Consider the following 27,723-nt stretch of genomic DNA (forward strand, 5'->3'; position numbering starts at 1 on the left):
CCTTTGGCCACCTCATGCAATGCGTTGACTCACTGGAAAAGACCCTGACGCTGGGAGAGATTGAGGGCAGGAGGAGAAGGGGAAGACAGAGGACGAGATGGCTGGATGGCATCACCGACTCAATGGACGTGGGTTTGGGTGGACTCCAGGAGTCGGTGATGGACAGGGAGGCCTGGCGTGCTGCAGTCCATGGGGACGCAGAGAGACGGACACGACTCAGCAGCTGAAGGACAAGAAGCGTAGCTCGCCCCTGAATGGTCCTTTGATGAGAGCGACTGACCATCGTGTCTGGAAATGAGTCACCCCAGAGAAAACACACACATACACACACACATACGTTGCTTCGACGCGCCTTTGTCTTGCCACTTTTCTAAATCAGGATGAGACACACAAAACAAACGTACGGCAAAGGAAGGGCAAAGGGTTGGGGGAGGGTGAAATGAGGAGTTTGGGATGAACCGCTACACATGACTGGACGGAAAATACACGAAGCAGCAGCTACTCCTGTACGGCACAGGGAATTCCTCGCCACATCTTGTAACAACCGTATATGGAAAAAGAGTGTGCAAAAGAACAGACATGTAACTGACTCACTGGGCTTTACCCCTGAAACGGACACAACGCTGTAATTAACTATTGCTGCTGTTTAGTTGCTCGACTAACTGACTCTCTGTGACCCCGTGGACCGGAGCCTGCCGGGCTCCTCTGTTCATGGGGGTTCTCCAAGCAAGAATACTGGAGTGGGTTGCCATGCCCTCCTCCAGGGGATCTTCCCGACACAGGGATCGAACCCCGGTCTCCTGCATTGCAGGCAGATTCTTTATTGTCTGAGTCACCAGGGGTGGCCGTAAACCCAAGGACAGGGTCCTCATAAGACACAGAACAGGAGCGACAATGAACAGAGGAGAAGCCACATGAAGACAGCAGCAGAGACAGGAGGGAGGCGGCCACCAGCCCAGGGATGGACGCCCGGAGCCCCCAGAAGCTGGAAGAGGCGGGGAGGACCCTCCCCTGGAGCCTCTACAGGGAGCTCAGCCCTGGGACTCCTTGACCTCGGACGTCTGGTCCCCAGGGTTCAGAGAAGATGAATGTCTACGGTTTCAAGCTTCCCAGTTTGGTGGAAATCTGTTCTGGCTGCACCAAGGGGTACGAATTCAACCAAACAACGCTCAGGAATCGTCCGAGCATCCTTGTGGTTTAATCACTTAATACTACACGTTCATGTTTGCGCGTACAGAACCTAATACAGCTTTAATCTTCCTCCTGTTTGAGAACAGGTCTGGACATGGAAAGGTACACGCTTCAAGTGCCCCAACGGAGCTCCGCTCAGGTCTTCTGATACGCTGACGGGGTCTGGGAAAATTTCGGGGAAATTAAAGGCCACAGTCAGGACACCAGGCTTAATTGTCCAGATTACCGCTGATGAGGAGAAATTCAAAAGAAAGACAATGCGAAATCGTGAAAAGAGAAGCCAGCCTGTTCTGGAAAAGTGATGAACTTTGCAAAAGCTTATCAAAAGAAGCAGGCACAAACAGTGCGCCTGCTTCTGGCTAAGAATAGCAACATTTTCTTGGCAAAGGAAAGGCTGCTGAGTTTCTGCTACCCGTGGGGTAAGCCCCTGGGCGGTCCTTACTGGGAACACACCCTGGCTAGAAAGGAGAATTACTCTCAGACTTCCTGAAAGAGGAAGTTTCTCCAAAAAGGCTGCCACAGTTCACATTCCTTTTTATGAGCTCCACTCGTATGCCACGCTTTAATTACTGGAAGGGAAAGGATTCCTCATCTTATAAAAAAGAGTTTCTAAATGGGTCCATGCACGGTTATCTCAAGCAGAAAATGGACACAGTAATACTTCTCTTAAGACACAAAGCCTTGCTTCCCAAAAACTACTTTTTATTCTTGAGACTGCAGGAAGCAAATATATGATGACACCATATCTTTTTTTTTTTTAAAGATAACCTCTGACACAATTTAACTTGGAAGAATCGCACAGCCTTTTTTTTTAGTACGTTTACATCATGGAGACCACTAGGAGCATTTTCTCACGTTTCCATCTTGCGTTTAAGAACGAAAAGACCCCGTCATAAAGGACATATTCACTCTTTGAAGATGAAAGTAAAAGGAGAAAATGGAAGTGTTAATTCGATCAGTTGTGTGCAACTCTTCACCACCCCCGTGGGCCGTAGCCCACCAGGCTCCCCTGTCCATGGGATTCTCCAGGCAAGAACACTGGAGTGGGTTGCCATGCCCTCGATGATGAAAGGGTGACAAACAAACCATCTGAAGACACGTTTAAAAAGAAACTCTATTTCACACATAAAGGAAAAGACAACGTGAAACAGAATGATGATGACAGCTGGTGAATTCAGAGTCGATGGAGAAATCCCGCCAGAGGAGGCAATGGCAGCCCACTCCAGTGCTCTTGCCTGGAGAATCCCATGGATGCAGGAGCCTGGTGGGCTGCAGTCCGTGTGGTTGCTAAGAGTCAGACACGAGTGAGCGACTTCACTTTTTACTTTTACACATTGGAGAAGGCAATGGCAACCCACTCCAGTGTTCTTGCCTGGAGAATCCCAGGGACGGGGGAGCCTGGTGGGCTGCCGTCTATGGGGTCGCACAGTGTTGGACACGACTGAAGTGACTCAGCAGCAGCAGCAGCAGCACAAATCCCACCAAAGTAGAAATTTACCAAAGCGTGGTTAAACGTACAAGAAGATCGTACACGTGGGCATTTAATCTCCTGTTCTGCTGAAAAACAGGGAACTGAACTATTTGTTTCACCTGATGAGAAATCACCCTTTCTTCCTGTTTCAGACATTTAGGAGCACTGGGTGGGCCAAAAAAAGTTCATCCAGTTTTGAGTAAAAGTGAAAACCATTTTTCATTTTCACTAAGAATTTTAGAGAACAATGGGTTTGCTAGGCAAACGAACTTTTTTTGGCCAACCCAAGAGCATTGGGTCCTTGAAAATGACGGAGTTCGTGCATTAAACGGGCTTCTCTAGTGGTTCAGACAGTCAAGAATCTGTCTTCAATGCTGGAGACCCAGGTTTGATCCCAGGGTTGGGAAGATGCCCTGGAGAAGGAAATAGCAACCCACTCCAGTCTTCTTGCCTGGAGAATCCCATGGACAGAGGAGCCTGCCAGGGCTACAGTCCATGGGGTCGCAAAGAGTCAGACAGGACTGAATTACAGAGCACCCCCCCCACACACACATAATAAAGAAAATAGATCATGAACACGGACCTACTATACAGCACAGGGAACTATTCAATACTCTCTAATGCCCTACATGTCAAAGAATCTTAAAAAGCAGAGGAGATATATGTATAACTGACTCACTGTGCTATCCACCGGAAACTAACACGACACTGCATATCAACAACACAAAAATGAACTTACACACAAAACAGAAAGAGACTCACAAGATTTAGAAAAAGAACTCATGATTGCCAGAGGGAAGAGGTAAGTTAGGGAGTGTGGGATGGACATGTACACACTGTAGTATTGAACATGGAAAATCCGCAAGGACCTGCTGTCCAGCACGGGGAAGTTTGCTCAATGTCACGTGGCAGCCTGGATGGAAGGGAGTTCGGGGGAGAATGGGTACATGTGTATGGATGGCTGAGTCCCTTTGCTGTCCACCTGAAGCCATCACAACACTGTTAATCGGCTATCCTCCAGCATAAAATTAAAAAGAGTAAGAAACACAGCATAAAAGTTGGCTTTTGGAAATTATGGCTGCAAACCAACTCCTGTTTCACTGGTGGCGGGGGGAAAGCTTCAGGTGTTTTGTAAAGAATGTGTGCTAACTTTGATTAAACTTAAAATCATGGAACTGGACCCTTCAAACAGGTGAATTTTATTGATTTGAGAATTATCTCTTGAGAATCCCAGGGATGGGGGAGCCTGATGGGCTGCCGTCTATGGGGTCACACAGAGTCGGACACGACTGAAGTGACTTAGCAGCAGCAGCAGCCTCAAAAAAATGTGTGCTTTGGATAAAGTTACGAAGTTTTGTTGTTTTGCTTTTTTAAGCTTGGAATGTTCAGCTTCAAAGATCAGCTGAATAAGCTGGGCACAGTTCAGCTGGGCGCTGGGTGGGGCAGACGGCCCTTGTGAGTCCACTCGTCTAGACAGGCTTTCAAAAACAAAAGCCAGTCATTCCCTCAAAATGCTTGAGAGACAAGCCGCATTCCGTCGCGCAAAAATGCTGCGGGAGACAAGCCGCATTCCGTCGCACAGTGCCCTCCTTCATTCTGTAAGATATTTATTTTTAAAAGATAAAAATAGAACAGATACTTCAGCACCCACCCAATTCTTCCAGTTACAGGCTATTTAAGTTACGCTGTCTCCCATCAAAGATACAAAGTGTATAATCGCAAAAGAAAACCAGGAACACGGGAAGTTGCCAGGCCAACTCCCACTGCTAACAAATGTTACACAAGGAGACGCCTGGAATTCCTGGTCTTGCACTGGGCTCCCGGCGAGAAGATAGGAGCTGCTCTGAACCTCGCCTGGTAGCTCTTGACCCAGAGGCAAAGGTTGGCCTCTGTAATTTGATAACACGAGCCGGCCACTTTAAAAGTCCAAGCCGTAAACTGCATCCAGGGTGGGACCTGACAACGTCATATGGTTCGTGCTTTGTCGTGTCTGCCTCTTTACAACCCCATGGACTGCAGTCCACCAGGCTCCTCTGTCCATGGGATTCTCCAGGCAAGAAGACTGGAGTGGGTTGCCATTTCCTCCTCCAGGGGAGCTTCTCGACCCAGGGATCAAACCCAGGTCTCCCACACTGCAGGCAGATTCTTTACCGACTAAGTCACCAGGGAAGCCCTCCCGGAGGCTAGAGTTACATTTGGCTGTACTGTGCCTCTGTTTGCACACGCAGTGTGTTTAATCATGGCATGTGGGACGCAGTTAGCTGACCAGGGATGGAACCTGGGTTCCCCTGTACTGGGAGCGTGGAGTCTTTAACACTGAACCACCAGGGAAGTCCCAAGACACTGTCTCTGGAGGAAGCCAGTCCTAAAGGAAATCAGTCCTGAATATTCATCGGAAGGACTGATGCTGAAGCTCCAATCCTTTGGCCGCCTGATGCAAAGAGCTGACTCATTGGAAAAGACCCTGATGCTGGGAAAGATTGAAGGCGGGAGGAGAAGGGGACGACAGAGGATGAGATGGTTGGATGGCATCAGCGACTCGATGGACATGAGTTTGAGTAAACTGGGGGAGTTGGTGATGGACAGGAAGGCCTGGCCTGCTGCAGTCCATGGGGTCGCAAAGAGTTGGACACGACTGAACGACTGAAGTTTGCAATGTAAACGGGGGAGGAGGGAGAAGACTGGAGCTTGCGGTCTAGTTGAATGAACGAGCTGAGATTCAAGGCGGCGGGGGAAATGGGGCAGAGAAGGGCCACCCTTTCGAAAGGCTTCCATCAAGTTCTTTGGGAGAGACAGGTTCCAGGAAGTCACGGGGCAGACAAGGGGGAAGTGGCCCTGGCTGATCTGGGCTCTGGCGTGTTTTCAGTTTGTTTCAGAGCTCTCCCTGTGGCCACAGAAGGCAGCGGGAAGAACCAGAAAACAGGGACTTGCAAACTCAAAGAGAAAATGCTGCTTGAGGATGGGCGGGGATGGGGCTGGCAGACGGCAGGGCAGGGCAGGGAGCACCACAGGGGCGGGTGAAGCATCTGAGAAGGTCCCAGAGGTCCCCTCGCAGACAGGGCAACCCTGGCGGGTGTCCAGAGGGGTCTGCGGAGTTGGTTTGTTTCGGGGAAAAGCTGGCGACAAGTTCCGTGCTGGTGCCTCTGGACAAGCGGAGGATGTGGCATATAGTGGCTGGAAAAATGTTTGTCCCTGAAACAAGATTCCTGTCCGCCTGCAACCCATTTTTCTTTTTTAATATTTATTTAATTTGGCTTAGCTGGTAAAGAATCCGCCTGCCATGCAGGAGACGCCGGTTCAGTCCCTGGGTGGGGAAGATCCCCTGGATGAGGGAAGGGCAATCCACTCCAGTGTTCTTGCCTGGAGAATCCCATGGACAGAGGAGCCTGGCGGGCTACAGCCCATGGGGTCCAGAGAGTCGGACGTGATTGAGCGACTAACACACACACTCTTTTAATTTACTTGGCTCAAACCTGGTCTCAGCTGCTGCATGAGGGAACTACTTCCCTGACCATGGATCAAACCCACGCCCCCTGCGCTGGGAGTGTGGAATCTTAGCCACTGGACCACCCGGGAAGTCCCCACCCAGAACTTGAGAATGGGGAGTTACTTGGAAAGAAGGTATTTGCAGACGTGATGCAGTGAAGGGTCTGAGATGAGGTTCCTCCTGGATGGGGGTGGCCCTAAACCCCACGACAGGGTCCTTATAAGACACAGAAGGGGAAAGACATGGACACAGAGGAGAAGCCACGTGGAGACGGAGGCAGAGACGGGAGGGAGGCGGCCACCAGCCCAGGGACGGACGCCTGGAGCCCCCAGAAGCCGGAAGACGCGCGGAGGACCCTCCCCTGGAGCCTCTGCAGGGAGCTCAGCCCTGGGACACCCTGATCTCAGACGTCTGGTCTCCAGGGCTGGGGGAGGATGGATAGGTGTGGTTTTAAGCCACCTGGTTTAGTAATGGTCTGTAACAACAGCTCCAGGAAGCCAACACAAGGGGACCCCTGGATGTTCATGGAGAAAGAGACGGACCCGCAGCACGCACCGCCTTGGCGACACCCCCTCAAGCCCAAAAGAGAAAGGTGCAGAGGAAAACGATGCCTTTGGGAGCCCCCAGCTCCCGAACGATAACAAAATTCACCAGGATGAAGAAGACCCCCCTCCTCTGTCATGTCCAGCCAGCCTGCCAAAATCTCGGACTGTTACTTATCACCACTTCCTGCTTTCGCTCATCAACACAGTATCCTGTCAAAGTGCTCTGAAAATGGGACTCAAAGTGAGACTTGTTAAAAGAAAAAAATTCCTGCCAGGCTCCCCTCTTGGTTTTTATCATCTCCTGGGTTCCCTTAATTCTTCGTCTGTTCCGGGATCTCAAGCCTTCTGCCAGCTTGATGTCTCAGACCGTTGTCAATGTACCGATCACAGCGAGGCTGCTGGTCTTTTCCTGTTAAGAAGGAGAGAAAAAGGACTTCCCTGGTGTTTCAGAGGTTGAGACGTCACCTTCTCTCATGCAGGTTTGATCCCTGGTCAGGGAACTAACAGTGAAAATGCTGGCTTAAAACCCAACATTCAAAAAACTAAGGTCACGGATTCCGGTCCCATCACTTCATGGGAAATAGATGGGGAAACAGTGGAAACAGTGTCAGACTTTATTTTTGGGGGCTCCAAAATCACTGCAGATGCTGATTGCAGCCATGAAGTTCAAAGACGCTTGCTCCTTGGAAGAAAAGCTATGACCAACCTAGACAGCATATTAAAAAGCAGAGACATGACTTTGCCAACTAAGGTCTGTCTAGTCAGAGTTGTGGTTTTTCCAGTAATCATGTATGGATGTGAGAGTTGGACTACAAAGAAAGCTGAGCGCCGAAGAATTGATGCTTTTGCACTGTGGTGTTGGAGAAGACTCTTGAGAGTCCCTTGGACTGCAAGGAGATCCAATCAGTCCATCCTAAAGGAGATCAGTCCTGGGTGTTCATTGGAAGGACTGATGCTAAAGCTGAAACTCCAATCCTTTGGCCACCTCATGCGACGAGTTGACTCACTGGAAAAGACTCTGATGCTGGGAGGGATTGGGGGCAGGAGGAGACGGGGACGACAGAGGATGAGATGGCTGGATGGCATCACCAACTCGATGGACATGAGTTTGAGTGAACTCCGGGAGTTGGTGATGGACAGGGAAGCCTGGCGTACTGCAGTCCAGGGGGTCGCAAAGAGTCGGACACTCGTTAACAATTCAACAACAACAGCAGGGAACCAGTTGCCAGGTGACTAGGAGCTCGTGTGTCAGAACTAAGATCTGGTGCAGTCAGATAAATACACAAATGAGTAATTTTTTTAAAAGATGCTGAAGCACATTAAAGAAAAATGTCCCCCGTGACCCCGGACTAGGGCAAGCTCCCAACCTTCATTTTTGCACGATGCACGCACACCGTGTTCTGGGCAAGCCCACAGGATCCATAAAGCTACGAGGAAAAACAAACAGCGGTGTGTCTCCAAACGCCCCTGGCCTGAGGCTGGCCCGGCTGGAGCCAGAGAGTGCAGTCATCACCCAGGACACACACCGTTCTGCAAGCCCAGGCACGGCGGGTTGGTGCAGAGTCTGGACATGCCAGAGATGTATTTTCAAAGGGCGACGCCACGCCAAGCCACTTGGGAAAGTCAAGTTCAACGCCGGCAACAAATAAAAAGCCACCGAAAGACAACGTCTCCACTACTCAAGTTGACCAAAAATATGTGCTGGTTTGCTCAGTTGCGACCCCATGGAGTGTAGCCCACCAGGCTCCTCTGTCCATGGGATTCTCCAGGCAAGAATACTGGAGTGGGTCGCCATGCCCTTCTCCAAGGTATCTTCCCGACCCAGGGATGGAACCCAGGTCTCCTGCATGGCAGGCGGATATGTTACCCCTAGGATTACCCCAGTCATTCTCAAGAGTCCTAAGAAAAGCTAGTCACTCCGTCTCCATAGACCGCCTGTCAATCTGCCTTCCTTCAGAAATCTGCCTGCTCTCAGTACGGCTGGGTGGTTCCTGGGCTGGGCTGACATCCTAATCTTAACGCTAATGCAGTCTTCTGCTCTCATATCACTGCAAGATGTTTGTCCCCATTCACTGGCGTCTTTTCTGGGCTGCGAACACAGCAGCCTGGGACCCCGACCCTCAGAGGTCACACTGCTTCCGAACTAAGACGTTCTAAAGGGACAAATACTAACCACCTTCCGGGGCAGGTTTGGGACTGTCTTACCTGGGAACTTCTCTGGTGGCTCAGCTGTGAAAGAATCCGCCTGCAATGCGGGAGACCTGGGCTCCATCCCTGGGTTGGGAAGATCCCCCGGGAGAAGGGAAAGGCCACCCACTGGAGTATTCTGGCCCGGAGAATCCCATGGACTGTACAGTCAATGGGGTTGCAAAGAGTCGGACACGACTGGGCGACTTAAACACACACACACACACGCACACATAGATACACGTACACAGACACACACAGAGACACGCACACACACACACAGCACACACACACACACACCTGGGAACTACCTGCCCAGGCAGGAACTACCTTCGAGCTGACTCAACAGTCAAGCCAGGCCATGAGTCCCAGAACAGAGGATGGCTTTTCCTGTCCTAAGAGGGAGCAGGCCTCAGGTTTCGTCCAGAGCTGTTTGTCAACATGCAAAGAACCGGAGTGTTTTCAACAGCCAGAAGGGTTCTCCCACCCGCGCCGCCCCTGCCTTGGCCAGAATCCTTCCCACGAATACAGGTGTGTGCTCCAACTCGTGTGGGCAGAAAAGCACACGAAATCGCTGGACAATTAAAAGACGGTTGCTTCTTGCACAAAGGCAGACCTCACCCAGGAGGTCAAGAACCAAGTCCACCCAACCACACACCCCACCGTAAACAGCATCCCAGGTGCTAGAGGCGATGCTAAAGCTGTCTAGCTGTCTAGCTGATGTCGAAAGCTGTCAGCCCCTGCATTTTTACTTTTGCTCTTAAAGGAAGCCAGGCCAATTGTCCCGAAATGGGCACCTCTTAGAAACAGGCTTCTGGGAGAACACGATGGAGAATCCTTAAAAAAAAGAGAGAGAAAACTAGGAATTGTATTGACCAAGTCAATACAACAAATACCCCAGAATCCGTTACCAAAGGAAAAAAAAAAATGCTAACTAATTTTTTTGAGGATCAACTAAATGAACCTCTTTGTGAGTAAAATTACATCCCAACAGGAACTGTTTACATTCAAGGATCCACGTAATGCTCTGACTCCTTGGTGGGTTTTTTTTTCTTATAATGGGTAAATTTGCTTTTTTTTTTTTTTAATGAAGGTGTTAAGGATAAATGGAAACTGTCACTCAAGTAGAACTTCCAAAAAATGAAACTGTATACAGCTTCCCATGTTAAATACAGCAGTGTGTCCATGTCCATCCCAAAATCCCCGACTACCCCTTCCCCCATCCTTCCCCTCTGGTGGCCGTAAGGTTATTACAGAGTATTGAGCAGAGGGCCCTGTGTTATACAATAGGTCCTGATGGGAAGAGCTGACTCACTGGAAAAGACCCTGATGCTGGGAAAGATTGAAGGCAGGAGGAGAAGGGGACGACAGAGGACGAGATGGTTGGATGGAATCACCGACTCAATGGACATGAACTTGGGCAAGCTCCAGGAGATGGTGATGGACAGGGAGGCCTGGTGTGCTGCAGTCCAGGGGGTCGCAGAGAGTCGGACACGACTGAGTTAACACTTTAGTTAGACTCCAAGCTCGAGTTTTCAACCTGAACTAATTTTTTTTTGAGGGGGGAGGAACTGCTCCCAAACGTAAGCCGGTTCACTGTCCGCCCCTTGCCTGCTTCCTGCAAGCCCCAGGGCTTAAGTGCGCGCCCACACACACCCCGCTCAGGATCACAAGAGCCCTGCTTCCATCTCTCCCTCCACACTCAGACTCTGGGCGCCCTCACCGCTACAAAGGCCGGCTTTCTCTGCAGTCAGAGCCCCGCCGGCCACACCCAGCCTCAGCTGTGCTGGCTCCTTTGTTCCGCGGAGAGGCTGCCCAGAGAAGGAGCCAGCAGGGTGAAGCCATCAGTTCAAGTCCTTGTCCACCTTTTCACAGGAACCCCAGGGAGGCTTCCCTCCAAAGCCGTCCCCCGCGGTGAGCTGCCTCATCAAGAAAGTGTGCACACGAGCCACCTGGAGAGAATTCAGAGGCCAGCAGAAACCCAAGTACATTCAGCAACACGGACCTGAACACCATTTCTCATACAAGGCTAAAAGTGAAGTGAAGTGAAGTGAAGTCGCTCAGTCGTGTCCGACTCTTTGCGACCCCATGGACTGTAGCCCACCAGGCTCCTCCATCCATGGGATTCTCCAGGCAAGAATATAAAGCACATCGCATTTCCTTCCTGATCCAGTCCCCATCTCTTGGAAAGAGATACGCTTCAACTGAATTATTTCATCTGATTGACGACTCGCAATTATGACTTTATTGCTACTTCTCTCTTGGGTATTCCTTTGGAAAAGGGGTGTGGACTCACGTATTCTAATGTACTGTTTACAGACTGTAAGATAAAGTCAAGCACGTACGTGCTCATCCCTCCTCACCTCATCCTTAGAAATGTCTCTTCAGATCACTCAGCCGCGTCCGACTCTGCAACCCATGGACTGCAGCACGCCAGGCCTCCCTGTCCATCGCCAACTCCCGCAGCCTACTCAAACCCATGTCCATCGAGTCGGTGATGCCATCCAACCATCCTACCCTCTGGCATCCTCTTCTCCTCCCGCCTTCAATCTTTCCCAGCATCAGGGGCTTTTCCAATGAGTCAGCCCTTCGCATCAGGTGGCTGAAGTATTGGAGCTTCAGCTTCAGGAATTTAGCAAAAGATGCAGCATTCTGTCTACCCAGTCCACCATAGCATCGGAGATCCCGGCCCTGAAATGTGGGGAAGCCTATTTCTGCAATTAAGAGTAGCTTACAAGCATTCATCGGAGAAGGCAATGGCACGCCACTCCGATGTATGTACTCTCGCCTGGAAAATCCCATGGATGGAGGAGCCTGGTGGGCTGCAGTCCATTGGGTTGCTACGAGTCAGACACGACTGAACGACTTCACTTTCACTTTTCACACATTGGAGAAAGAAATGGCAACCCACTCCAGTGTTCTTGCCTGGAGAATCCCAGGGACGGGGGAGCCTGGTGGGCTGCCGTCTATGGGGTCGCACAGAGTCGGACATGACTGAAGTGACTTAGCAGCAGCAGCAACAAGCACCCATTAATTTCTCTGGTGGCTCAGACCATAAAGAATCCGCCTGCAAAGGCAGGAGACTGGGGCTCGATCCCTGGGTTGGGAAGATCCCCTGAAGAAGGGAATGCCTGGAGAAACCCATGGACAGAGAGGCCTGGTGGGCTACAGTCCATGGGGTCGCAAGGAGTGGGACATGACTGAGCCGCTGACACAGAAACACAGAAGTATCTGTAGTGTTGATTTTGTTATTCTTCGAAGGGTAACCTCAGAAAAAAAGAAAAGCCTGCTAAGTCTGCCGATGGACATGAATTTCAGTAAACTTGGGGAGACAGTGAAGGATCGGGAAGTCTGGCGTGCTGCAGTCCATGGGGTAATAAAGAGTCAGACAGGACTTCCCAACTGAACAAAGCCTACCAAAAAAAAAAAGGGAAGTAAATGGACTCGTGATGTTCAACCAAGCGACACTCTAAAGGCTCCTTTTGAACAAGCCTCTCCTCCACCACCCGCGTCTCTGCTGCCGGGGTGGATATGAGCATGGTTTCCGGGATTCCACGCGGCTGCCCACCCGACGTCCCCCGCTCTGAGACCCGCGGCTCAGAGCTGTGTGTCTGAAGGTGCATCCCGGAGCCAGAAGCTCCTCCTCGAAGGGAAGGTTTTGGATCTATCTTATCCAGGAGCAGTCCTGGGGCTGGGGCCCTCCTGTAACATTCAAAACTGGTTCTGCTTCTCCAGCACCAGGGAGGGGCCTGCCTGGTGGAGGTGGCAATTAGTGGTGGACAGCCTCAAGCGGTCATGAACACCTTCCCCACTGCGCACACACTCCCACCTCCAGCCCCATATGTTGGTCAATGTGTTTCCCATTTGTCGTAAGGAAGAGTCTTTCTTTTACTAAAGTATTTATTTATTTGGCTGCGAAGGGTCTTAAATTGTCCCAAGGCATTCCCCAGTGGCTCAAATGGTAAAAAATCTGCCTGCAACGTGGCAGACTCAGGTTCGATTTCTGGGTCGGGAAGATGCCCTGGAGAAGGGATGGGCTATGCACTCCAGGATTCTTGGGCTTCCCTTCTGGCTCAGCTGGTAAAGAATCTGCCTGCAAAATGCGGGAGGTCTGGGTTCCATCCCTGGGTTGGGAAGATCCCCTGGAGGAGGGCGTGGCAACCCACTCTGGGATTCTTGCCTGGAGAATCCCACGGACAGAGGAGCCTGGTGGGCTACACTCCATGGGGTCGCAAAAGAGTCGGACACGACTCAGCGTCCTGGTGGGACAGTGAGTGGAGATGAAACCTCTAATGAGTAAGGATGTCCTGAGGGTGGAGCCCTAATCCAGGAGGGCCCATCTATGTGTCCTCAGAAGAGGAGACCCCAGACATGACACTTCCTTCTTCTGTCTCTCTGCGGACACGGCACAAGCACAGCTGTCTGCCAAACCGGGAGCCACGTGCTCTCACCGCAAACCCCCATCAGCTCACATCCTGAGCGTCTGGGGAGGATACCCCGAAAGGCCCTGGTTGGTCCTTTTCTTCCCAGAGCCCTCCGTGAAAATCCACGGAGACGCCTGTGGTCCTCCCCGGGACCGGAGCTCCCAGAAAGTGAACCTGCCTTTCTCCCGGTATCGACTGGTTCTTCCCGGCAAGAAAAAGCACTTGCAGTTTCAACAAAGGGAAATGTTTTCGAATGGTCTGAGGGTGGGGACATGTGGGTGTCTAAAAAAAAAAAAAAAACTTGGGGAAAATACCAGGAAAGCCCCACGGAGTGATGCCCAAAGCGAATGAGAAAGGTTTTCTTGAGAATCATGACTGCGGCTTTTTTTCTTCCCTCTCCCCGACAGGAAGGACAAGGTGGTTGCAAGGGTCAAGTGACCCAGGGAGGGGATAGTCACGCCTGTGTCACAGGCTGTTCTGGCCCTTTCCTTAGAGACGGATGTGACCTCCTCGGTGGTACCCACCCAAGAAGCAAGGCTGACGTCCGCATCACGCCACCGTGCCCTGATCTACACGGATGACCCAGGAGGGGGTCAAGCAGGCTTCGTCCCCAGCCCCAGGGGGACAGGTGTTCTCCTGTCAGGATTCTAGGATGCAGGAACGTGATGGTGCTGCTGGAGACAGCCGCCTGCAGCCCCAAAGGCAGGTCAACCTTTGACCTCGAGGGAAGGTAGGTCAACACATCAGCAGACATCAATCTTATAGTCTGAATGTGTGTGTCCCTTCAAAATGTTCAGGTGGAAGTCCAAACACCACACACACACACACACACATACACGCGGGCACATCATGATGGTGTATTGAGGTGGCTCTCTGCGACGGGATGAGGTTGAGAATTCATGAGGATGGGATTAGCATCCTTAGAAGAGCTTCCTACTATCTAGCACCCTTGAGGACGCCGCTAGAAGCCAACCCAGGAGACCTCTCGGACCAAAATCCAACCGCCCCAACTTTGAATTTCCAGCCTCCAGAATCGTGAGAAGTTGATCTGTGTTGCTGATAAGATACCCCATGGATGGTGTGCCCAGCAAGACGCCAAGGTCGGGATGGATTCAAGATGGTAGCCGCTGGCCTGACCACACAGGAGGCTGGTGGAGGCTCTGCCCCAAGGAGCTCTGCCAAGCGGTGAATGAGGGACGCCTCGTCCTCTGAAGGGGCTGCCCCAGGTGGCACCAGTCGTAAAGAACCCACCTGCCCATGCAGGAGACGTCACGGATGCGGGTTCGATCCCTGGGTCGGAAAGATCCCCCTGGAGAAGGAAAGAGCAACCCACTCCAGTTGTTCCTGCCGTGGAAAGAGGGCGCCTGGCGGGCTACAGTCTACAGGGTTCCAAAGAGTCAGGACACGACTGAGTGACTGAACACGCACGCACGGTCCTCTGAAATGAACACGTGGCTTCCTGGCTTCAGACACCTTCTGCATGGGGTAAGAATAACCTTGGAAAACACTCATCTGACGTGGAACCGGGCTTCCTCGACCTCCGAGGATTCAGGCTAACCCATTATTCACGGATCAAGCTCCAAAGTCGCGTAGAAAGCAACTCCGCAGTCCTCTCTGCTACCTACATTAGCTTCCTGGGGCTCCTACGATGTGGGGACTTAACAACCACACACATCCAGCCTCCCCCAGCCCTGGAGGCTGGACGTCTGAGGTCAAGGGGTCCCAGGGCTGAGCTCCCTGCAGAGGCTCCAGGGGAGGGTCCTCCCTGCCTCTTCCGGCTTCTGGGGAGTCCAGGCGTCCGCCCCTGGACTGGCAGCCGCCTCCCTCCCAGCTCTGCCTCCGTCTCCACGTGGCTTCTCCTCTGCATCTGTGTCTCTCCTGTTCTGTGTCTCATAAGGACCCTGTCCCTGGGTTTAGGGCCACCCCCATCCAGGGGGAAGCTCATCTCAGACCCTTCAGTTCATCACGTCTGCAGAGAGCCTGTTTCAAAGTGAAGGTCCCACTGTCAAGTTAGAGGGGCCATGATTTGTGTGTGTGTCCGTGCCCGAGGGTCTAGCCGACCCAGGACCACAGGCTTTGTGGGGACGTACCTCTGGCTTGTTAACTCAGCCCCCTCTCCCTCTTTCCCCGAGGGAAATGAAAACGCGGTTGTTTTCCATTGCACTCTTCTACTCCTGGATGGCCCTCCCCGTCCTGTGTTTTTCCTTCCTCAGGCTAGTTTTCCTTTTCTTTCTCCCGAGCAGGGAACTTTCGCCTCTGCACCTCCCAAGCTTCTCCTAAAGCGAAGTGTCAGTCGCTCAGTTGTGTCCGACTCTTGGTGACTCCATGCACTGTAGCCCACCGGGCTCCTCCATCCACGGGATTCCCCAGGCAGGAATACTGGAGTGGGTTGCCATTTCCTTCTCCAGGGGAATCTTCCCCGACCCGGGGATCGAACCCGGGTCTCCTGCACCAGCAGGTGGCTTCTTTATCCGCTGAGCTACAACCCTTGGAGATGAAAAGTTTACAAAGGCCCCACCCCGCGGAGACGGAAGCTGAGAAAAGAGTCTATGCGAAGATGCCCAGGGAACCGTGGAGACAGACAGCAGACAGGGTGTTCTCAGCGGCTGGAAGGGCAAGAAACGGCTGGGGTGCGGGGCAGGCACGACTGCAAGAGAGTCTCCTTGGCGGGGGACAAACACGTTCTGGAACCTCACAGAAGGGAGGGCCACGCAACTCTGTGGATATGCAAAAGGTCACTAGACGCTTCCCTGGAAAACAGTTCCTTTCACGTTACATCAATGTCACTGCAGTCTTTAAAAAAAATGAGAAGGAACAGAGGCTTCCCTGGTGGTCTTGGGGTCAAGACTCCATGCTTTCAACACAGGCGGCACAGGTTCAATCCCTGGTCAGGGAACTAAGATCCCACAAGCCACCCAGCATGGCCAAAGAGTAAAACAAAATAAATAAACTTTTTTTTAAAAAAAAATGAGGACAAAGAGCCTGCAGGACTTGTGTAAGAAGCAATATTCTTTTCTGGTCTTTTACCTAACTTGCAAAGTTGCCGCGATGTTTTCAGGATGAAACTCTCCTCTGCACCCACGCAAGGTGAGTTCAGATCAGAAGGTGAACACAAACAGCCTCGTGGCGCAAGAGACCACATTCCCTCCTAATGGCGGCTCCTGTCAACACCGCCCAGACAAGGAGTCAATCCACCAGCACGGGGGATCTCGCCCGTCGGGATTCCACCTGCCACGGACGTCCTGTTTGTCTTGCGGTTTGGGAGCAGAAGCCCGTTCGCGTGGGAGGGAGAGAGATTAGGGTCGATTCTGGGGAGCCAAGAGGCGTAGCAGCTGAAAGGAAAACGATGGTTAAGAGAGAAGAGTACAGGTTTAATTATTCACTACGGGAAGGCCTCCCAGATCGTAAGAACACACGGCTTTCCGACAGCGTGACGCTATGCTAAGACACAGTCAGATGGGAGCACACTCCCGGGGTCAGGGAATGAGTTTTGTGCCTTGATCTCGATCTCAGTCACGGGCGGGGGCTGCCCAGACGGACTCCCAGCATAAAACTGCACAGAACTACACACACATGCACACACACACACAGACACACACCCTTCTCACACATTCAAAAGAGCTTCCATGACAAGTGGGCACAGTGATTGGGGCTACGCTCTCTTAACAGAATATGGAACCCATTCCAACATCCTGGTTCATTTTCTAAAAACGTAAAAGACAAAAAGCTTTGTACTTTATACTGGAATATAACCGATCAACAATGTTGGGACAGTTGTAGGTGGACAGCAAAGGGACTCAGCCATACATATACGTGTATCCATTCCCTGCCAAACTCCACTCCCATCCAGGCTGCCACATGACATTGAGCAGAGTTCCCTGTGCTGTCCAGCAGGTCCCTGCTAGTTCTCCATGTTAAATACAGCAGTGTGTCCATGTCCATCCCAGACTCCCTGACTATCCCTTCCCCCATCCTTCCCCCTGGGAACCATAAGGTTATTATAGAGGATTGAGCAGAGTTCCCTGTGCTGTCCAGCAGGTCCTTGCTGGTTCCCCATGTTAAACACAGCAGTGTGTCCATGTCCATCCCAAACTCCCTGAGTATCCCTTCCCCTATCCTTCCCCCTGGTGACCATAAGGTTATTACAGAGCATTGAGCAGAGCTCCCTGTGCTGTCCAGCAGGTCCTTGCTGGCTCTCCATGTTAAACACAGCAGTGTGTCCATGTCCATCCCAAACTCCCTGACTATCCCTTCCCCCACCCCACCCCCTCGTGACCATAAGGTTATTACAGAGGATTGAGCAGAGTTCCCTGTGCTGTCCAGCAGGTCCTTGCTGCTTATCTACTTGAATATAGCCGTATGTACAGCCAACATCCTGGTCCTGATATCGAATGACAGCTAAAGAAGATGTTGCAGGAGGGAAAGCGTTGTGATTGATACGCAAGACTAGCTGTGGGTTTTGGGAATCCCCTGCGCGCTTACTATTATTCCAAAACGTTTCTTTTTAATACAACCACTGTTTCTGCTGAGGACAAGAAATCAAGCGTGGCTGCAAACCATTCCTGCTGTAACTGAGCCTGAGTTTTCCAATCCAGGAAATCAGCTTAGCCAAGATGGTACCCCACCCCACTCCCGCGGCTCCAAGCCCTTTTAAAAATGCCCTTTGTGGACTTCCACGGTGGTCCAGTGGATAAGACGCCACACTCCCAACAAAGGGTGCCCAGGTTCACTTCCTGGTCGGGGGACTAGATCCCACGTGCCACAGCGAAGACCTGGCACCACCAAATAAATAAACATTTTCAAAATAAATAAAAACGCCCTTTTGTGAGATTTTTCACCAATACAAGTAAAGCTTTCTTCCAAGCTGTTTGAATTCGTGGAGAACTGCAATTCTGGACAGTTTCCCAGAGAGGGTTTATCCAGGAGCACAGAACAAGAGCATCTGATCACTTACTGCTCACTGGCTGTCCTCCCTATTGACTAAGCTCTCCAAGATGTCGTGGCCTCCCCATGAACGGGGCCGTCTGCTGCCAGCTAGCTTCTGAGGTCATGGTCCCTCTGCCCAACAGCAGGGAGGCTGGGGGGTGGAGGGGGGCTGTCCCACCATCTGAGAAGCCCTGGCTCCTTTTTTTGCTAAATCAGGCAGAAGCACACCTGTGCCCACCTGCCGAGTTCCACCTGCGCTAAGAGATCAAACATCATCACAACCATCCCTGGGGGATGGTGAGTCAGAAATTCAGTCCCACAGGTCACTCCCCCGGGGCTCAGCTCACAGGCAAAATGAAAGGAAGACACGAAACCAGATGAAAATGCCTCACTGTGTGATGCCAGGGCTCTAATACACCCTTCAGGGTGGTGGCTCAATTGGTAACGAATCTGCCTGAAAATGCAGGAGACCCGGGTTCGATCCCTGGGTGGGTAAGATCCCCTTGGAGAAGGGAGTGGCAACTCACTGCAGTATTCTTGCCTGGAGAATCCCCATGGACAGAGGAGCCTGGCGGGCTACAGTCCATGAGGTTGCACAGAGTCGGACACAACAGAGCGAATGACATATTCAGGCTGGGGGACAGGTCCAGCCACCCTGACTCATTCTGGAAGTTTCCGAGGGGGTGGGGCCCGTGATAAAGGCTAAGAGGCTTGTGGGAGCGGTTAGTTTGTTTTGTGTTTTGTGTGTGGGTTCCTTTCATGTCATGCAGAAAGGCCTTCCTCAGCTGGAAGAGTGTGTACAGACAGTTCATAGACACCACGGGAGCCTGTTTGTGATGAGGGCTGGTGAAGCATGGGTCTGTGAGCAGTGAAAAGGGAAACTGTAGTTTCCCCGAGTGGAAATTTAGGATGAAGAGACAGCAGGCTAGTCTGGACTGCATTCTAACAGCAGGCAGCCTCTCACTTTTGTTTGGGACAGCTTATTGTATAAAGTTACTGGAAACTGTGACACCTCTGGAGGATTGAGGACTTTTCCAAGCTTATTGTGAATTTCTTAGCATCTCAGGCAGTGCATCTGCCTGATTTTTCTTTAATGTTGCAAGATTCTCACACGAATCTTGCAACATTAAAGAAAAAAGTCTTGGCAAAAGGTGATTTCAAAACAAACGTGATTTCAAAACAAAAAGCAGTATACCAGCTGATTCATCTTGAGGTTTGACGGAAAACAACAAAATTCTGTCAAGCAATTATCCTTCAGTAAAAAATTTTTTAAAAAAAGTCAGCAAAGCTCCAAAGCGACACACACACACACACACACACACACCCACCCTGGTCCCACACCTGAGCTAGTCCAACATCCTGAATATGGATGACCTGGCTCTCCCTTCATACCCTTGGAGCCCACAGGAAGTTATCCTTGAAGCGCTAGCATCTTCTTCATTATGAAAGGCAAAGAGAGCTCGTCTTACCCTATCCGGCCCCGCTTCGTCCCCAGGGGCAGTGGCGCTCTATTTTTAAGGACCAGATGACTCACCAGGGCTCCCCATGCCCACCAGGCAAGCGCCCAGAGTGTCCCCAGGGGGCTGCAGACACCAGGCGACCTCAGGCCTGCAGCCCACCCACCTGCCCCCGGGGAGGGGGGGGGCCCTGCCCGACACCCTGGCATCTTTCACAAGAGACTGGCTTCAGTGCCCCAAACAGATCCAATTGCCAGAGCTGTGTGCCAAGGGGCCAGCGGGGCCTCTACCAACTTTCCATTGTTGATGAGCGTTTTACAGCTAGCGGGGGGAGGGGGGGTGACTGCGCCCCGATCTGGGGTTTCTCACCTCCTCTGCTGCCCTGGAAAAATAAAAAAACACGGGCAGCTTCTTAAATCAGCCCAGTGGAGTGCCCCAGAGGGAGGAAGAGAGAGAGAAGCCAGAGACGGTGAGGGACACAGAGACAGTGAAAATGGGATAGAGATGAAATTGAGAGGGAGGGGCAGACAGGAAGGGGAAGAGAACAGACGGAGACAGAGAAGCCGGAAGGAGCTAGAGAAGAACCGGACAGACAGGGAGAGGACGTGAACGGCAGGACAGACGGAGGGTGCCATCCATTCTCTCCATCCCAAACCAGGCTTCTTGCGGACCCTCCCCTCACTGCTGACTACACACGGCCAAGAAGTTACGGAAAAAAGGGGAAGTTTCAAGGCCACTCTGGCTGTGCCCTTTGCTCTTATGAAGCCTCAAGCATGACCCTGAACTCAGTGCTTCCTCCCTTGAAAAGGAGGGTGGTGATGGCGGTGGGTGTCGAGTTGCTAAGTCACGTCTGACTGTTTGGGACCCCATGGACTGCAGCACACCAGGCTCCCCTGTCCTTCACTGGCCAACCACTGCAGTATTCTTGTCTCTCCACAACCCCACAGCAATATGAAAAAGGCAAAAGAGGGACAGGCTGGCACAAGGCCCTTAGCAACAAAGGGGTGTCAAGAAGTGACAGGCTGGCTTGAGCCCCCGGGGCTGAATGAAGCGCCCTTGTGGGGTTGGGACATTCTAACCCCTCGGGGGCAGACTCCAGAAACCAACACGTCTGGGGACCGGGAAACTTTATCTATTCAGTTGCGTAGGAGTGTTCAGGTACAAAGGTGGAGGTGGAAAGTTAGTGTTGCATTAATAAAAAAAAAAAAAAAGAGAGATGCCAAGTTTCAAAGGCAAACAGGAAAGGTACCACGACGTAACAAAACGTGTAGTCTGCTATCATCTACCTCCAATGCCGTGCATTGCCCCCCAAAACTCCATGGGCCACGCCGAATGTTCAAATGCACACACAGGGAAAGAACTACGATGTAAGGAACCTCCTCCCAGAACGCCACTGGACAGCCTAGAATTGTAAAGCCCAAGCGGGAGCATCCTGCCGCTGGACAAGGGGAGGGGAGACGGACCAAGGTGAAGTCGGCAGGTGTCTCCACGGACCCTGCCTGTGTGCCCAAGAGTCCCGGCCCCGGTGGGGGGCGCGGTGGGGAGGGCCCGCGCGGGACCACCAGTGTGCACTGATCCCGGCAGGCTTTGTGACGTCGGGGTGGTGGGGGTGATGGTGACAAGGAGATGGTTGCTGGGGGGCACCGCCCGGCGTTGGGATGGGGGGGCGGGGGGCTCTCAATAAAGAGACTTTGAAAGATCGAGAGTGCCCGCAGGTGGGGGAGACGAGATCTCAAGGGCCGGGGTGGTGCCTTCTAAATCTAGGAGCGCTGGAGAGGGGTGGGGGGAGACAGTCCAGCGAAGGGGATTGGGGGGGGGGGTGTGTACCGGGCGGGAAATCGCAATAAAGAGACTTTGAAAGATCCCGAGAGTGCCCGCAGGTGGGGCTCGTAAGGACCACGTTGGGGAGGCCTCAATCGGGGAGCGCTCGGGAGGTGGGGGGCAGTCCAGACCAGGGGAAGACCGGCGGGGAGGCTCTGGGGAGGGTGGGGAGAGATGTAAATAAATGGAGTTTGGACGATCGGGAGAGAGGGACGGCTCTCCAGGACCAGCGGGGGTCGGGCGGGGGGCGCCCTGCAAGTGGAGGGGCGCTGGAGGGACCCCCGCGCAGGCGGGCGGGGAGGGGGCGCGCCGCGGGAGAGCCGGCGCCGCAGGTGGGGCTCGTAAGGACCACGGTGGGGAGGCCTCAATCGGGGAGCGCTCGGGAGGTGGGGGGCAGTGCAGACCAGGGGAAGCCCGGCGGGGAGGCTCTGGGGAGGGTGGGGAGAGATGTAAGTAAAGAGTTTGGACGATCGGGAGAGAGGGACGGCTCTCCAGGACCAGAGGGGTCGGCGGGAGGCGCCCTGCAAGTGGAGGGGCGCTGGAGGGACCCCCGCGCAGGCAGGCGGGGAGGGGGCGCGCCCCGGGAGCCGGCGCCGCAGGGGCGAGCGCACGCGACCCTTTTGTGTGCGGGATCCGAGTCCAAGCCGGGGGCCGGCGGCGCAGAGAACTCACCCACGGTGGCCCGCATGTGGAAGTCGTCCGGCCGGTAGGCGAGCGGCTCGGGCTCGGGCGCGCCCGCGGTGGGCTCCGCGGGTCCTGCTCGGGGGCCGGCGGCGTCCGCCTCGGCCGGCGCGCGCGCCTCCATGCGGGGCGCGCGGGGGGCGCGGGGGGCGCGGGGCGCGGAGCGCGGGGCCGGGCTCCTGCGGACGCAGCCTCGGAGGGCGGCGGCATCAGCCGGGCCCCGCCATGCGCGTCCCGGGGGGCGGCCGAGCGCGCCGGGGACAAAGGCGCGGCGCGGCGCTCAGTGCAGGGGCGGCTGCGGGGAGCAGCCCGCGGCCTCCGGGGGCGGCGGCGGCGGCTGCAGCGAGGCGGGGTCCCGGGGGCCGCGGCCACCGCGCTGCGCGTGCATTCCTCGGGGCACGCCCGCGCCGCCCCGAACGCCGGCCGCGGCGAGCGCGAGGCTCCGGGCAAGGGAAGAGCCGGCGGAAGCGGGCTGGGCGGGGCCGCGAGCGCGCTCCCTGCGCCCGCCCCGGGCGCCGGCCCCGACCCTGCTCGCGCGGCTCGGGCGTGGGCCCGCCTCCGCCGCTGGCCACGCCCCCTCCGACTCTACGTTCGCCATTGGCCCGCCTCCGCTGGCTGCACCGCCTCTGGCCACGCCCCGGTCTACTATACGTTCGCCATTGGCCCGCCTCCGCTGGTCGCGCCGCCGCTGGCCACGCCCCCTCCTACTCTAGTTCTCCATTGGCCCGCCTCCGCTGGCCGCACCGCCTCTGGCCTCGCCCCGGCCTACTCTACGTTCGCCATTGGCCCGCCTCCGCTGGCCGCGCCGGCGCTGGCCACGCCCCTGCCTACTCTACGTTCGCCATTGGCCCGCCTCCGCTGGCCGCGCCTGCGCTGGCCACGCCCCTGCCTACTCTACGTTCGCCATTGGCCCGCCTCCGCTGGCCGCGCCGGCGCTGGCCACGCCCCTGCCTACTCTACGTTCGCCATTGGCCCGCCTCCGCTGGCCGCGCCGGCGCTGGCCACGCCCCTGCCTACTTTACGTTCGCCATTGGCCCGCCGCCGCTGGCCGCGCCTCCGCTGGCCACGCCCCTTCCTACTCTATGTTCGCCACTGGCCCGCCTCCGCTGGCCGCACCGCCTCTGGCCACTCCCCTTCCTACACTACGTTCGGTTACGCCCCGCCTCGAATGGCCACGCCCCCGCTGGTCCCGACTCCATTGGCAACGCCCTGCTAAGCCCCGCCCCCTCTGCCCTCGGTTACGGCCCGTCTCGCTAGCCCCGTCTCCGACGGCCACGCCTCCTCTAAGCCCCACCCCTTCTTACCGTACGCTCGGCTAAGGCCCGCCTCCTCTAGCGCCGCCTCCACTGGCCACACTTCCGCTAAGCCACGCCTCGTCTCATCCGCGACCCCTCTGTGTTCGGATACGGCCCGTCACCGCCCCGACCCTGCGCTCACGGTCGGGCGTGGCCCCGCCTCCTCTAGCCACTCCCCTTTCCAGTCTACGTTCGGCTATGGCCGGCCTCTGACCCGCCCACTTCCCTGGCCACGCCCGCTAGGCCCCGCCCCTCTGGCTTGGTTACGGCCGGTCTCCGCCCCGCCTCCGCTAAGCCACGCCTCCGCTAAGCCACGCTCCGCTAAGCCACGCCTCCGCTAAGCCACGCCTCCTCTACACCGCGCCTCCGCCCCGGCCTTGCGCTGGGTACCACTCCCTCCCCCGCAGACCGCGCGGCCTCCCGCAGCAGCAGAAAGGCCGCTGCGGTCCGTGCACCTGCGTTAGTCTCTCAGCCGTGTCCGACTCTGCGCGACCCCATGGACTGCAGCACGCCAGGCCTGCCTGTCCATCACCAGCTCCCGCAGTTTGCTCAAACTCACGTCCATCGAGTCGGTGATGCCATCCAGCCGTCTCATCCTCTGTTGTCCCCTTCTCCTCCCGCCCCCAATCTTTCCCAGCATCAGGGTCTTTTCCAGTGAGTCAGCTCTTCGCATCAGATGGCCAAAGCATTGGAGCTTCAGCTTCAACATCAGTCCTTCCAGTAAAGATTCAGGACTGATTTCCTTTAGGATGGACTGGTTGGATCTCCTTGCAGTCCAAGGGACTCTCTGGAGTCTTCTCCAGCACAACTCCAAAGCATCAATTGTTTGGTACTCAGCCCCTTTTAATCGTCCAGCTCTCACCTCTGTACATGACTGCTGGAAACACCATAGCTTTGACTGTACGGACCTTCCCAGACAAAGTAATGGCTCTGCTTTTGGCTACATGTCTAGGTTTGGTCATTGCTTTTCTTCTAAGGAGCAAGCAACAGCAGGTGCTCATAGGGTGAGGTGCGCACTCGGCCTCCACATCCCGGGGCACCCCAAGGGTGGAGTCCCTGCCAAGCTCTTCTGGGAGACTCGTGGGCGTGAGAGGTGGCAACAGCCCAGGAGCCCGAGGGCGTGGTTCAAAGTTTAAAAAATAACTTTTTTAAAGAGCTTCCCTGGTGGCTCCCTTGGCATTCCCTTATAGCTCAGTTGGTAAAGAATGTGCCTGCAATGCAGGAGACATGGGTTTGATTCCTGCATGGCAAAGATCCCCTGGAGAAGGGAATGGCAACCCACTCCAGTATTCTTGCCTGGAGAGTCCTATGGACAGAAGAACCTGGTGGCCAAGAGTCCATGGGCTGGCAAAGAGTTGGACACGACTGAACGACTATCGCTTTATACTAAAAAATAAAACTGGATTTGACCGGTTGCTCAGCCGACTACGCCATGCCCATTAGTCCACAGCAGACCTGGTGAGGGACCAGGGTGACTTCCAGCAGCCCAGCCTTGTTGGACAAAAGTGATGTTATAACGGTGTCCACAGTGCGGGAAGCAAGAAGCTGCACAGGGACCTCCCTTGAGGGTTTCTTGGCAGCTTCAGATAAATCATTTCTTTCTTTTTTTTTTTTTTAATTTATTAGGCTCCTCCAGGTCCTACTTGCAGCATGTGGGATCCAGTTTCCTGACCAGGGATTGAACCCTGGTCCCCTGCATTGGGAACACAGAGTCTTGACCACTGGACCACCGGGAAATCCCTGATAAATCTTTATTTCAAAAGAACTGTTTTCAAAACTACTAAGAGGCAGATAGTACAACAAGCAAATGCAGTGCATGGGAGCTGATGGGACGCTGGTTTAAACACACCTGGGATGATTTGGGGAAAGAAATGCAAGATGATCAGATACATTAAACTTTCAGACACACAAGGATAGTTTTTGTTTTGTTTTCGTTTTCCCTAGTGGAGGTCTGTCTCAGGCCATCTGTGATTACAGCTATACCACTTATACCAGCCAGCCACTGTTTCTCTGGTTGCTGGTCAGTCGCATAGTCGTGTCCGACTCTTTGTGACCCCATGGACTGCAGCATGCCAGGCTCCCCTGTCCATCAACAACTCTCGGAGTTCACTCAAACTCAAGTCCATTGAGTCAGTGATACTGTCTAACCACCTCACACACCCTCTGTCGTCCCTTTCTCCTCCCGCCTTCAATCTGTCCCAGCATCAAGATCTTTTCCAATGAGTCGGTTCTTCGCATCAGGTGGCCAAAGTATTGGAGTTTCAGCTTCAGCATCAGTCCCTCCAATGAACATTCAGGACTGATTTCCTTTAGGATGGACTGGTTGGATCTCTTTGCAGTCCAAGGGACTCTCAGGGATCTTCTGCAGCTGCAGCTTGGCTGGCCCAACTAGAAAGGCCTCGAATGAACCTTTCTGAGCCGTCCCCACCACACCCCCACCTCCCCACGCCCCCCACCCAACCCGGCTCAGTTCAGTTCAGTTCAGTCTCTCAGTCGTGTCCGACTCTTTGAGACCCCATGAATCACAGCACGCCAGGCCTCCCTGTCCACCCGGCCGCAAATCCACGGCTCACAATCTGAGCACCGTGCCAGCGTATCAGTTCAGTTCAGTTCAGTCATATAGTTTGGCGCAATTCCAGCCCTTCCGCCCTTGGAAGGGAGTGTCCGGCCCCTGCGTCCTGGGGGTCGGGGTGGGGACCGCCTATCGCAGCGGCAAGAACTTCAGGAAGGAGGCGTGGGCCCGCTGGGAGCAGGTGGCAGGAAATCAGAACCAGCTCTGGGTGTGGCTTTTCTGACAGCCTCGCCCCAGCCCTGCTGTGCCCTTTGTGGGTGGCTTTTACCCCCGGGTGTGACGGCTGCTCTGGTCAGGTTGCCAGTCCTCGGGCTGGAATGCCAAGAATGCGCTCCGGGAGTGGGCGGGGCAGGGGGAAGGGGCTGCTCGCCCCTGCCGCTGGTTCAGACAAGGGCCGGTGCCCTGAGCTCAGACCACCTGCCAGGTTCTGTCCCGCAGAGTGGTCGCCGGGGGGTCTGACTGGCTGATGAAGGTCGGTGGTCAAGGCTGGGGTTTTACACCCAGGGAAAGGCACACCTTCCCCTTCTGAGTCCAAGCTCTCTCTGCTTAATGGCTGCTGCTGCTGCTGCTAAGTGGCTTCAGTCCTATTGGACTCTGTTTGACCCCATAGAGGGCAGCCCGCCAGGTTCCTCTGACCCTGGGATTCTCCAGGCAAGACTACTGGAGTGGGTTGCCATTGCCTTCTGCAGCTCAAGGGCAGGACAGGCCAGTGAATCCGAGCGAGGAGGTGTTGAGGCAAGAAGCGACTTTAAATCTGGGAGCCGGGAGATCGAGAGGAGGGCAGGCTAGCGCCTCCAAAATAAGCATCTTATTGGGGTCTGGATGCCAGGTTCTTTTATAGATCCGAGAGAAAGACGCAATCAGGAGCTGAAGTCAGAAGCCGGCTCAGAGGGGGACAGGCACTGGGGAGGTAAACTGAAAGGCTCTTCAATCTTGCAAAAACATCTCCAAGGGAGGGGTATGTTAATCACATCTATTGAGAGTCCCCTGGACCGCGAGCAGATCCAACCAGTCCATCGTAAAGGAAATCAGTCCTGAATATTCACTGGAAGGACTGATGCTGAAACTAAAATGTGTACACTTCGGCCACTGGATGTGAAGAAGTCACTCATTTGAAAAGACCCTGATGCTGGGAAAGATTGAATGGGGGAGGAGAAGGGGACGACAGAGGATGAGATGGTTGGATGGCATCACTGACTCGATGGACATGAGTTTGAGTAAACTCTGGGAAGCGGTGATGGACAGGGAGGCCTGGCGTGCTGCAGTCCATGGGGTCGCACAGAGTCGGACACGACTGAGTGACTGAACTGAACTGAATCTCATCTATTCACAGGTGGGCAGAGACAAACCATCTCTCCCTGAGCTGAACAAAGGCACTTTAGTTTTCAGTCCAGCAGAGGAGCAGGGTCCTCCCGGGAAGCTACTGAGTATGATTATAATAGTTAGAGCAAGTCAGACAAACAAGTTTCCAACATGGAAACAGACTTGGCTTTCTCCCTGCAACAATGATATCCCAAGGGGAAAACTGTTACCAGAGAAAATTTGAGCATTAAAGTCGGGGTTGCGGGGTGGATCTGACCCTTGCTCTCCGGTCCACGGGAGTGAGATCACGTACCTACCTGTTGCTATAAATATCCTGGGCGGGTCTCATCACACCTTGAAAACA

General features: G+C 54.1%; 1 protein-coding gene across 2 annotated transcripts in view; it reads right to left on the reverse strand.

The window, feature by feature from the left end:
* LOC129564405 (cAMP-dependent protein kinase catalytic subunit PRKX) overlaps nt 1-22,690 on the reverse strand; it is a 62,672-nt gene extending 39,982 nt beyond the window's left edge. Inside the window, exon 1 of one of the 2 annotated variants that reach the window (XM_088833685.1) lies at nt 22,182-22,690. In XM_088833685.1, coding sequence (XP_088689811.1) covers nt 22,182-22,314 — 133 coding nt within the window. In that variant the 5' untranslated portion in view covers nt 22,315-22,690. The remainder of the gene's footprint in view (nt 1-22,181) is intronic. The other variant, XM_088833684.1, reaches the window with a different exon arrangement.
* Nucleotides 22,691-27,723: the final 5,033 nt, after the last annotated feature.

Source organism: Moschus berezovskii, chromosome X (genome assembly GCF_049115385.1).
Source record: "Moschus berezovskii isolate FMDL1 chromosome X, NW_MosBer_1.0, whole genome shotgun sequence".
Taxonomy (NCBI): Eukaryota; Metazoa; Chordata; class Mammalia; order Artiodactyla; family Moschidae; genus Moschus; species Moschus berezovskii.